The sequence below is a fragment of the Mercenaria mercenaria genome, chromosome 6 (assembly GCF_021730395.1).
Source record: "Mercenaria mercenaria strain notata chromosome 6, MADL_Memer_1, whole genome shotgun sequence".
NCBI lineage: Eukaryota > Metazoa > Mollusca > Bivalvia > Venerida > Veneridae > Mercenaria > Mercenaria mercenaria.
Genome location: NC_069366.1, coordinates 61843742 through 61857060, shown reverse-complemented (window position 1 = coordinate 61857060; position 13319 = coordinate 61843742). Strand labels below are relative to the sequence as shown.

The following is a 13319-nucleotide window of genomic DNA, read 5'->3' as shown; positions in this document are numbered from 1 at the left end:
AACTGGTTATCAATGTTCAGGCCCCTGTGACCTTGACCTTTAACAGAGTGACCCCAAAATCATTAGGGGTCATTTACTCTGCATGAACAATCATCATATGAAGTTTCAACATTCTGGGTCGAGAGGTTCTCAAGTTATTGATCGGAAATGGTTTTCAATGTTCAGGCCCCTGTGGCCTTGACCTTTAATGGAGTGACCCTAAAATCATTAGGGGTCATCTACTCTGTATGACCAATCATCCTATGAAATTTCATCATTCTGGGTCACATGGTTCTCAAGTTACTGACCGGAAATGGTTTTCAATGTTCAGGCCCCTGTGACCTTGACCTTTGACAGAGTGACCCCAAAATCAATAGGGGTCATCTACTCTGCATGACCAATCATCCTATTAAGTTTCAACATTCTGGGTCAAGTGGTTCTCAAGTTACTGGCCGGAAATGGTTTTCAATGTTCAGGCCCCTGTGACCTTGACCTTTAATGGAGTGACCCCAAAATCGATAGGGGTCATCTACTCTGCATGTACAATCATCCTATGAAGTTTCAACATTCTGGGTCAAGTGGTTCTCTAGTTATTGATCGGAAATGGTTTTCCATGTTCAGGCCCCTGTGACCTTGACCTTTGACACAGTGACCCCAAAATCAATAGGGGTCATCTTTTCTTCATGACCAATCATCCTATGAAGTTTCAACATTCTGGGTCAAGTGGTTCTCAAGTTATTGATCGGAAATGGTTTTCCATGTTCAGGCCCCTGTGACCTTGACCTTTGACAGAGTGACCCCAAAATCAATAGGGGTCATCTACTCTTCATGACCAATCATCCTATGAAGTTTCAACATTCTGGGTCATGTGGTTCTCAAGTTACTGACCGGAAATGGTTTTCAATGTTCGGGCCCCTGTGACCTTGACCTTTAATGGAGTGACCCCAAAATCGATAGGGGTCACCTACTTTGCATGTACAATCATCCTATGAAGTTTCAACATTCTGGGTCAAGTGGTTCTCTAGTTATTGATCGGAAATGGTTTTCAATGTTCGGGCCCCTGTGACCTTCACCTTTGAAGGAGTGACCCCAAAAACAATAGGGGTCGTCTACTCCAGCAGCCCTACAACCCTATGAAGTTTGAAGGTTCTAGGTCAAATGGTTCTCCAGTTATTGCTCGGAAATGAAGTGTGACGTACGTACGGACGGACGGAAGGACGGACAGGGCAAAAACAAAATGTCTCCTGGGGGAGACATAATAATAAAGTAAAATGGAAAATATTATGTCAAAAAATAGAAAGTACATACTACACTGCTTTATTAGTGTTAAAATGACAGCTTCATCTTCGATAGGGTTAAGTGAACAGGTTGAATATACAAGACGTCCACCAACAGCCAGCAACTCCAATCCTCGCTGCAACACTTTCTTCTGTATTCTGTAAATCAACAATATTGGACATACTAAACAACAATTCTTTAGAGCAACTAGGATTGGTCCAAACTAAAAAAATTCAAATTTAAACATATGATAGTTTTAGCACTTTTTGCTACAGCAGCAAGTTAAACAAGAAGTGGAAAATTCATGTCTATACACAGGAAATATCCCATGAGGATATAAACACAATGTCATACTTCCTATTTTGTTTTCTCACCTGTCAAATGATAAGAACTTTTTTTGTAAAATATTGCTGCTGTTTTTTAATCAAGAAATGTATCATTATCATATAGAACAAAGAGGACCTATCAAGGAGTTTGATCCTTATCCAGTTTTACATAAAAATAATAATAACTGCTAGACTACTATACAGATGTACTTTGATATATGTCATTTACAACAAAAGAATCATCTTTCACCCCAGGGTGTCAAATGGAGATTTTTTAGCACCTGTAAAAACAGGAGAGCCAAGATGGCCCATGGTCGCTCACTGTCACATGAGAAACACATCATAATATGATTGGACCAAAAAAACCTGGTCTCTCGAGTTTAAACAAGTATTTTCTTTGATATGACCTAGTGACCTAGTTTTTGACCCAAGATGACCCATATTCAAACTTGACCTAGATTTCATCAAGGCAATCATTCTGACTAAATTTAATGAAGATCAATTAAAAAATACATTCTCTATGGCATACACAATGTTTTTCTTTGATTTGACCTAGTGACAGACTTTTTGACCCGAGATGACCCATTTTCAAACTCTACATAGATTTCATAAAGGCAGTCATTCTAACCACATGTCATGAAGATCAACTGAAAAACACAGCCTCTATCAAATACTGGTACACAATGTTTTTTCCTTTGATTTGACCTAGTGACTTACTTTCTGACCCTAGATGATCCGTTTTCAAACTCTACCTAGATTTCATCAAGGCAGTCATTCTGACCAAATGTCATGAAGATCAACTATGTCGCATACACAAGGTTTTTCTTTGATTTGACCTAGTGACCTAGATTTGACCCCAGATGACCCACATATAAACTCAGCCTAGATTTTATCAAGGCAATCATTCGACAGAGAGACTGACAACGGACATCGCGCAATCAGAATAACTCACCTGAGCACTGCCCAGGTGAGCTAAAAACAGCAGAATATCCTGTCCGGCTTGTAAGAAATATATATTTGTTATTTAAAGTAATACTTAATATCCGTAGAAAAAGAATTATCTTGAAGATGACAAACAGAATATTTCAGGAAATCGCAATCAACTCTCATACAAACGAGTCTGTCACTAACCTGTGAAGATTGTATGCACCATTGACATGCCATTTGTTCCAAATATCCGGGTTTTTACGCATTGTCCCATCTCCACTGGTATATAAAACAATACACATAAATATCATCATGCTGTAATTATTTTATATTACCACATGAATACTGCACACACAATAGATATAACCTGTGTCATGTGACTCAAATTATTCATTCTAAAGTTTTAATGCACACAGACACCAAGCAGTATATAGTCTCTACAACATTATTGGTGGAGAAGCCCAATGCAACTCAAAGCATTAGCATGAATCATACAGGACATCTGACACAAAATTAATGCACTTTTCAAGGACTTTTAAAGTACTTTTCAAGGTTTTCAGGACTTTTTCTTGAAACCATATCTTGATATCTCAACAACTTTCATCCACTATTTCAAAACTTAACACTACAGCAGAAAATGCATTCTGGATTATTTGGAATAAAATGAAGTCAAAGGTCAAAGTCTGTGAAAGCTATATTACTGTCAAACTTGTTTACCTGCATGGAACATCACACAGTATTCTGTCGTATCTTACAACCTCTGCATCCTGAAATACACGCAGGAATTGCTGTGATATCATTTAACCCTTACCCTGCTAAATTTCTATAATGAACTTGTCCATCTTTCAATTTGGACAGTACCATTAACTGTTAAAAGAGGTGCATACCAAAAGACACTGACTAAATGGCGAACAGTGCAGATCAGGATTAGATTTCAAAGATGTGCAAACTGATCATGACCTACATTGGTCGCAAAGGCAGAATCAATTTTGTACAGCATGATGAGCGTTAATTTTGTTTTTTGACATAAGCTTTTATGCTGGCTTAAATTCCTGCATTTCAAAGTTTTCATACATTGAAATAACAATTATCTGAACACAAAAGGGTGAACATGTGCATTTCTGACTATTTCAGGGGCCATAACTCTGAAAATAGGGGGTGGACCCAAATGAAAAATAGGAGGTGCGCAAGTTAATATCATGATGATTAAGACTCATACAAGATTTCATGAATCTATAAATAATATCGAATACTTTTTGAGCTAGGCATGTCACAAGGTGAAAATGTGTATTTTTGACTATTTCAGGGGCCATAACTCTGAAAATAGGGGGCGGAGCCAGACAAAAAATATGAGGTGCACAAGTTCATATCATGATTAAGACTCATGCAAGGTTTAATCAATTTACATGAAATACTTCTTGAGCTAGATGCTTCACAATGTGAAAATGTGCATTTTTGACTATTTCAGAGGCCATAACTATGAAAATAGGGCGCAAACCAATAGGAAAAATAGGAGGTGCGCAAGTTCATATCATAATTAAGACTCATGCAAGGTTTTATGAATCTAAATCAAATACTTTTTGAGCTAGGCATGTCACAAGGTGAAAATGTGCATTTTTGACTATTTCAGGGGCAATAACTCTGAAAATAGGGGGCAGAGGCGACGGAAAATATGAGGTGCGCAAGTTCATATCATGATAAAGACTCATGTAAGGTTTCATCAATTAATATCAAATACTTTTCAAGCTAGGCACGTCACAAACTTCGGACGGACGGACACACGGACAGACGCACGGACAAGAACAAATCTATATGTCCCCACCACTCATGGGGGGGCACAACAATCATGAAGTATTGTTGTTTGGTAATAAGAAGGTCATGCTCATTTGTTTCAAAGTATTCTATCAGTACACAGGTATACTGGTCATATTCATTGAAAGATAGATTGTTCATTGTAAACTTCTTTGTTTAATTGCTGTACGTTCATAGAAACCCACTTCTAGCAAAGCGATAATACATCCAGTATTCTCCAACTATTCTTGGCATGGCCAACGAGAGTGTTAATCTGTGTATGCAAATTAAATTATAACAGTATATTTGTGTCAAGTGATAGAAAATGAATAAATTTCGAATGTTCTAGGGTCTCTATTATTGTAGTACCTTGCATTCTGTTAAATTCAACCATTTCGCAAAGGTAACGAAAACTGTTCTACCAGTCTAAATGGAAGTCAGTTCCGGTTGATGTTTAAAATTGGCAGCGCCCATCAGTTAGCAACATAAAATACATTTTGAAACTGTGGGGATAAAACGAGGAAAGATTTTCACTTTATATCAAAGTAAAATAGTTTGAGCTTATACAATTATTATTCACGAAAATTACGCGCTGTTTCCTTACTGTAACGGAAACTGGTTACTCGAGGTTATAATAACTGAAAACTTATGTCTTGGGACCAATTACTTTTAGCAAGGTTGACAAAACTACATATTGACATCAACAAAACTAAAACCTATAACTGTATATAATAATTACCTCATCTGTTGAAGTAAACATGTTAGGTAAGATTCTGGCATCATGGTTGATTATCATACAGTTAGGGCTCTGTATACGTTTCACTTGATGTGTCATCAAATAACATCGTTTGTTGTCCATATCGTTAGCAACAACATAACCAGCTGTCAAAAATGAAGATATCATGTAATTTGTTCACCAAGGAGTTGAGAACATTATTTGTCTAGTCAATAATGCAAAAGGAAATAGGCCTATCTTTATTTTAATAGAATAAACATATAGTTTACTTTGTTTTATATAAGTTTAAAGTCAATCTGACACAGCTTAGATCATATGGCAACTTTCCAGCTTTAACCTTTAGCCTGCTGGCGGCAAGTGATCCTGCCTTTGCAGCCTGATCATGGTCTGCACTGTTCGCTATTCAGTCAGTAAATTTTCACAGAACATCCCTTAGTAATAAATGATAAATGGTATTGCCCAAACTGAATGATGCATCCGTCCATTTTAGAAATTTAGCAGGCTAAATTTTAACGGAAGGGGAAGACCCAGTTTAATTTATTTTGTTGGGTTTAACATCACACTAACACAACTGTAGGTCATATGGCGACTTTCGAGCTTTGATGGTGGAGGAAGACCCCAGGTGCCCCTCCGTGCATTATTTCATCACGAGCGGGCACATGGGTAGAACCACCAACCTTCCGTAAGCCAGCTGAATGCCCCTCACATGAAAAATTTAACGCCCTGAGGGAGGCTCAAACCCACATCGTTGAGGGGCAAGACCCAAGGTGCAACAGATATATTATTTAGGTTAGGGCCATAATCCTAGGTAGAACCACCAGCTTAATGGCTGCCTCACATCAAAAAACTTGACAGATTATTACATACATCTTTGCCCTTTATCATTCGCAAGCATAAAATACATCACCTCAGATGTATAAATTACCAGAGCTCCAGATAAGCTGCGTATTTATGCAATTAAAATTGCAGAAAACCCAATTGAATTCATACAGTGTGCGTAATGTAACGCAAGTAAAATTCCTAATACCCAATTCATAAAAAATAGCTTGCGTATCGCATCTTCCTTATTACTAGAACGGGTACGAGACTTTAACGCTAGATTTGACTGACTGGTTATACGTTACCGCAGAACAGGTTGCAATTTATCGGAAAAATCACAGGACCATTCAGTCTGCTGATCGGTGTTATTTGGATACTTTGTAAACAATTTTACACCGATAAAATGTAAAAGAGTTGAAGAATAAACATTGTTGCAGCTAAAACTAATTAGTGGGATATTTTGCTGTTCAACAATGACAGTTATCTGTTTGTGACGATGTAGTGTCACCAATACTGGATGATATCTTTTGGGAGAATGCACAGTGGTGACCACATCGTTCGGGATATTGTGGATGAACTGATCTCCGACTTCATTAAAAGTGAAAAAGAAAACAACAGTATGGAACATTCATTACAATTTTAAATACATTTTTGTATTAAACATTGAAGGGCGCCATTAAAGTACTTAGCTACTTAGTCAATCCTGTTCAGTGATATATACCATGTATACTGTAAGCAAAAAATACTCAACTGTTAGTGCGAGATTGGTAAAATACCCAATTGGTTTTAGCAAATACCCAATTACTTCTGAAAAGGCTGGGTAATGATATTATTTTTACCCAATTCAAATTTCGAATACCCAATTCAGACAAAAAGTGATAGGTAAATACCCATTTGCACCAAATCTGGAGCTCTGAATTACATCAGTTTGTTCAATAAATTCACCACAATTTAAACAGTTTTCAACCCTGAATTCCCTCTCAATCCATAAACAGTTTGTCATAACTGCATGACTTACCATCTAAACTTGTCTACTTACAAGGAACTGGTACATTTTCATCACTGTGTAGCATTTCAATAAGCTGGGCAGTCTTTGAACCTGGGGCAGCACACATATCTAAAATCTAAATGACAATGCACAATCAAAAATACGGTGAACATCACTGCAATTTGGTGCAATCAACTAAAGGAACAAATACACAAATAAATGTCCTACCTACAATTAGAACTTCTCTACTAGTAGGAGTTGAAGAAAGGGCTGTCAGAGGAGACTGGTGGATAGTGAGGAAGTGCATATCTGAGGCAACTAATGCCATCACACAAGTGATTAATACCCGCAAAGTGGATGGTGATGTTGTACAACAGTTCATGCTTGAGTCAAATATCAGGATTCTGACTAACAACTGGATATAGAGAAATTGCATAAAAAACAAAAATGTTCAAGGGTGCAAAAGATACATGTATGGAGTAATGTACCTTGTGTCATATAATGTAGGTGATGATGTGGAACAACTAGTTTTAAACTCTGAATCAAATCTAGTTCATTAAAACAGACACAGAGACCGACTGACAGTGCATCAAACAAATTAAACTAAAATTCTAAATATAAATGAGGCACAATATGCAATAGTGGCACTAGAGTTAAGGACCTTGTGTCATATGATGTGGGTGACGATGTGGAACAATATTTTAAGTTTGAATAAAATCCATTAATTAATGGAAAACCCAAAATTAACCTGAAATTCTAAGTAAAAATGGGCATATCTCATGAAATAATGGCCCTTGTCTAGTCATATGGTTAGGGTGGTGATGTGGAACAACCATGCATCTAGGGAAGTAAGTTCCACAAATACAATGAATGAACACTCAATACATTTTTAAAATGTATTCTCACAGTATTCAAGCATTTCTTCAGTATCAGTATCAGTGTTTTATCTTTAAATAGTTTTTATAAACTGCATAAATATGAATATAAGTTGGAAAAAGTGAAAGTGAAATTTATTCTAAACAAACAAACAAATCATAGCCTGATGTATTATTTTACTAAATCTACTTTTGAAAAACACACAGAAGGGCAAATCTACATCCATCCCTACCTCGAAGTTGAAAGAAAGAAATCTGAACTGAAACAGTTTTACACTTACTTAAAATATATGTGAAATTATTTATTGAAGGAAAGTATACAAAACCATTTTAAGAACCCTTCAATTTCCACAAAGTTCACTTTCATTGTTTGTTTGTATAGCGACTATGACTGAATTACCTTATGATGAGGTTCAATCCCCATCAGTAATGGAGGCAGCATACTCACAGCTTCTTGTCTACTTATATTACCCTGAAATACATTCACAATAACTTACTCTAGAGATTCTTAATAAATTCAACAGCCAAAATATCTTCACCATTTATATGATTTTTAGTCAATTCAATTTCTAATTTATCACCAAAACTTACTTTTTAAAACTGTAAAATCGAATTTTTTGATAAGTAGTATTTTTTGATATGTAGATTTTGTGTAGAATTTGTTGATATATATCTGGAATTCAATTTATGCAGTTGAAGTATTTATAAGCATTTAATACATACACTTTCTGTCTCTGAAATGAGAAAGCCATGTAAGCTTTTTAATGTGTTGACATTTTTAATCTGTTTCTTTGTAAAGTCCAGCTGCCAGGCCAGCTCATTTGGATACCTGTAATACAGAATATTTTGATTTATATCTAGTTACACAAGTGTTGCTGTAATCTGAACTTCCTGAAAATATTATCTCTTACCTGCACTTAAACAAAATCTGACAAGTGAATAGCACTGAACATTTGAAAGTCTGATATAAACTTTTTGCCTTTTGGTTTCCTCTTTGTTCCCTTAAAAGAAAACAAGGACTTAAAACAGGTGTTCAAAAGAATTTTGCAAACTGTTATAATATTTCAATTTTTGAAATGAATCCAGTTTTTCTTAAATATGAACACGATGATACAATTCTGAGACTTACTCCCCTTTGGCCAGAAATATGTACTTTTACATAGATAAAATATCATGCTGGTGTGCTGGCAATAGATAACAACAACATTTATTGAAATACATATGAACATATTCTTTTTCAGTATCAATAAATAACAATCTTAGATTTTAGGAATATTGGGAATGATTTAGTTGATGGTCTAAGAATAGGTGTTTTATGAATATAGTTACCATGGCAAGGATTTTGGCTCTAGTTTAGGACTTCCATCATCTCTACATATAAACTTGCTGAAGTACTGCCCCTTGATAATCTTCAACAGTTCTTCTGCTTGACTGAAATAAATGTACATAACTTATTCTACAGTCAGGTTCAAAACGACTTTTCCATAAAAGGTTACGCGTGTATTCTTTGAAGAGTGTCATTGGAAAATGGGGTGGATGGATAGTGCAGTTCACATATACAGATTACCAGCTACTGTCAGATTGCCAGCTATTGTCAGAGTATATGTATATATTATTTGGTTCACCCACATTGCAGACAAATCTCCATATCAACTTTTGTTGAAAAGGTCAATTTGAATTTGACTGTACCAAGCTTTATACTAATATATCTAAACAAGAGCACCATAATGCAGAGCAATATATGCCCAAAGGTATGACCTTTGACCCCTAAGTGTGACCTTGACCTTGAAGCAAGCCATCCGAAACATGCGCTCTGCACATCGTCTTGATGTGGTGAACATTTGTGCCATGTTTCTTTCTAATCCTTCAACCAGTTCATCAAAGGTAACAGAGCAGACACAAACAAAGTCATATGACCTTTGACCCCTAAGTGTGACCTTAACCTTGAAGTGAGCTATCTAAAAGATGCGCTCTGCAACTCACCTCGATGTGGTGAACAATTGTGCCAAGTTTCCTTGAAATTCTTCCAGGGATTCAAGAGCTACAGAGCAGACATGAAACAAAGTCATATGACCTTTGACTCCTAAGTGTGACCTTAACCTTGAAGCCAGCCATTCAAAAAAACATCTGCTCTGTACATTGTCTCGATGTAGTGAACATTTTTGTCAAGTTTCTTTGAAATCCTTCAAGGGGTTCAAGAGTTACAAAGCGGACACGAAATTACTAACGGACGGAGAGACACCGGCGTCATAAGATAATACGTCCCTTTGGGCGTATAAAAAGCACGGTAAACAAGGACTCGATGACCATTCATGTCATAATAAAACTAGAATGTGTCTGTAGGACACAGGGTGTGCCCCCCGACCCCCACTGGTACATTTGTCACAAATAAGGGGAAATAATTCAAATGTTTGCAGTCTTAATGGGGTATAGCCTCAAAAAAAAATATGAAAAGGATTCATTATTCTATACCATATACTTTTTGAGCTATGAGCATCACAAACAAAAAATCCACTATTTTGGCTATTTCAAGGGCCATAAACGCTAAAATTCTCAAGAAGAATGCCAAGTGTGCAAGGTCACATTATGATAAAGACTCAAGCAAGGTTTCATGAATTTACATTTTTACAATACTTTCTGAATGAGGCACATAATTAGGTGAAAATGTGCATTTTTTGATCCAGATGAAAAATAGGAGGTGCGTAATTTCATATCATGATAAAGACTCATGCAAGGTTTCATCAACTTATATCAAATACTTTTGAGCAAGGAGTGTCACAAGGTGAAAATGTGCATTTTTGACTATTTCAGGGGCCATAACTCTAGAAATAGAGCGCAGACCCAGATTAAAAATAAAAGATGCACAAGTTCATATCATGATTAAGACTCATGCAAGGTTTCATGAATCTATATCAAATACTTTCTGAGCTAGGCGAGTCACAAGGTGAAAATGTGCATTTTTGACTATTTCAGGGGCCATAACTCTAAAAATAGGTGGGCAGAGCCAGACAAAAAATAGGAGGTGCCTAAGTTCATATCATGATAAAGACTCATGCAAGGTTTCATCAATTTATATCAAATACTGTTTGAGCTAGGCGAGTCACAAGGTGAAAATGTGCATTTTTGACTATTTCAGGGGCCATAACTCTAGAAATAGGGGGCAGACCCAGATGAAAAATAAGAGGTGCTTAAGTTCATATCATGATTAAGACTCATGCAAGGTTTCATGAATCTATATCAAATATTTTTTGAGCTAGGCGTGTCACAAGGTGAAAGTGTGCATTTTCGACTATTTCAGGGGCCATAACTCTAAAATTAGGTGGCAGAGCCAAACAAAAAATAGGAGGTGCACAAGTTCATATCATGATAAAGACTCGTGCAAGGTTTCATCAATTTATATCAAATACTTTTTGAGCTAGGCGCGTCACAAACTTCGGACGCACGCACGGACAAGAGCAGATCTATATGCCCCCACCACTAATGGGGGCGGGTGGCACAAAAAACAAGAGCTGTCAGTTGACAGCGCGCTCGACTATTCTCAGTGCTTGATAGTATAATATAAGCTATGAGTAAAACTTTAACATTACAATAAGCATAATCTAAGTCGAAAAGGGGCCATAATTCAGTCAAAATGCTTGATAGAGTTGTCTGCTCCTATTTACAGAATGGGGTCATGATGGAAAACAAGTATGCAAAATATGAAAGCAATATATCTCAATGGACTTTGAAAATACTTGGGGTGGTACGCAAACTTAAACATTACAATAAGCATATTCTAAGTCGAAAAGGGGCCATAGTTCAGTCAAAATGCTTGATAGAGTTGTCTGCTCATGTTTACAGAATGGGGTCATGATGGTAAACAAGTATGCAAAATATGAAAGCAATATCACAATGGACTTTGAAAATATTTGGGGTGGTACGCAAACTTTAACATTACAATAAGCATATTCTAAGTCAAAAAGGGGCCATAATTCAGTCAAAATTCATATCTTTAACATAGATCAAGTTATTTTTGGTAACTGAAATTAAGACAGATTTTCAGTGTAAATCGTACTGACTGACAATTTTTTCAGTCTAAGAGCCCTGCAGCAGCAGGACAAGTCAGAATTATAAGTTAAAATACCCTCACTGACTGTAAATGTCTGAAATCTGTTCTTTCCCCAACATCACATGGTCAACACACTAAGCAGTTAGACATGCTCTTCTAATTTTGACAACAGGGGCAAGTTGGCATGCATCCTTTTCCCCAAACACATGACTTTGCAAGTACTAGTAGCCATAGGAAATTTAAACTAATAATATGCCCTTCTAATTTCTGACATTCAGGCAAGTGAGGATATATCCGTTTACAAACACTTGATTTTACTACATGTAGTAGCCATAGGGAATTAATAATATCAATGTAAATACTCTCTGGATCCAGTGATTCTGAAGGTTGTAGGCAGATCCTTTCTCATAGTCTCCAAGAACGTCTCCCATTCTCCTTCCGGCACAATCCCAATACCCTACAAATATATTAAATTCTTCCCTTAGTACGAAATTAAGAAATAACATATCTCATCGGTGATTTGTCGCTGAATAAATCACTGTTTGGAGTTCAGATGCGAAGGAATTATATCACGAGGGCGTAGCCCGAGTGATATAATGTTACGCATCTAAACGACAAACAGTGATTTATTCAAGAGCAAATCACTAAATGAGATATATTATTTCGATTCTAACACGTTATCAAGGACTTTAAAGTACACCTTGTCGGCATGCATTAGATATTTGCCCGTTTTCAATCGGGTTCTTTTCCAGCGCGCCGTTACGCCGCTTGACGCTATGACGTAATAGTTGTGACGTCAGAACAGTGAATTATTGTTTAATAAATCACTGTCTCCAGCCTTCTTTGTTTAATAGGAAAATGAATCGGATCGTGTTAGAATTATTGTTAACTGTATCTTAATATAAAAGTAAATACATGATTTTCTACTAAAGTGACATCATGTCACTACTGTCCTGCACCTCAAGTCTTTTCTCTCAATCTATCATTTTATGGGATGTTTATCATTTTCCTAGATAAAAAAAATTGAAATCACTAATGACAAATTTTGTTCTACAAAAGAGTCAGTTTCTAGTAATCACCACATTCATCTAACAGCACTTCTTGCCACTTTTTTTGTAAATTTATTTCAGATAATTTTGCTCATATTTAAGAAAGAAAATTACAAATAATTTTACCTGATAAAATGTCTCAAAGGCATCATTAGTTTTGGGTCCCAGTTTGTATCCTTTAGGTTTTCCAAGGTCTGGATTTTGTCTCTTCATTTCCTCCTGAAATATAAGCTCTGGTAAATATATCCAGTTGAAACTTGGTATCTCCAATTCAAAAAGGTTCATGTGTTTAACTTAAAGATTACCACATTTTGTCCAAAATTCAAGTTAGATGGGACTTGAAATGTCTTGGAGATAGCTGGAATTTGAGATAAAGGTGTTTAAGATTAATAATATCTGTCATGTGTTTACGAATTGGATAGAAATATCCGTCCCAAGGGCACCTGTGCATTGGGCGGTAATGAGGCTTGCAATTAAAATTCCTAATACGCAATTCAATAAAA

At 36.3% G+C, this 13319-nt stretch overlaps 1 protein-coding gene across 1 annotated transcript in view; it reads right to left on the bottom strand.

Moving 5' to 3' along the window:
* Window positions 1-13319, bottom strand: part of LOC123548725 (RNA cytosine-C(5)-methyltransferase NSUN2-like) — a 71590-nt gene that overhangs the window by 52603 nt on the left and 5668 nt on the right. Inside the window, exons 2-11 of the mRNA XM_053546078.1 lie at window positions 12943-13035; window positions 12130-12224; window positions 9049-9150; window positions 8443-8548; window positions 8120-8191; window positions 6896-6980; window positions 5041-5183; window positions 3228-3277; window positions 2715-2789; window positions 1288-1415 (exon numbers count right to left, since the gene is read on the bottom strand). Of these exons, the coding sequence (XP_053402053.1) occupies window positions 1288-1415; window positions 2715-2789; window positions 3228-3277; window positions 5041-5183; window positions 6896-6980; window positions 8120-8191; window positions 8443-8548; window positions 9049-9150; window positions 12130-12224; window positions 12943-13035 (949 nt within the window). The remainder of the gene's footprint in view (window positions 1-1287; window positions 1416-2714; window positions 2790-3227; window positions 3278-5040; window positions 5184-6895; window positions 6981-8119; window positions 8192-8442; window positions 8549-9048; window positions 9151-12129; window positions 12225-12942; window positions 13036-13319) is intronic.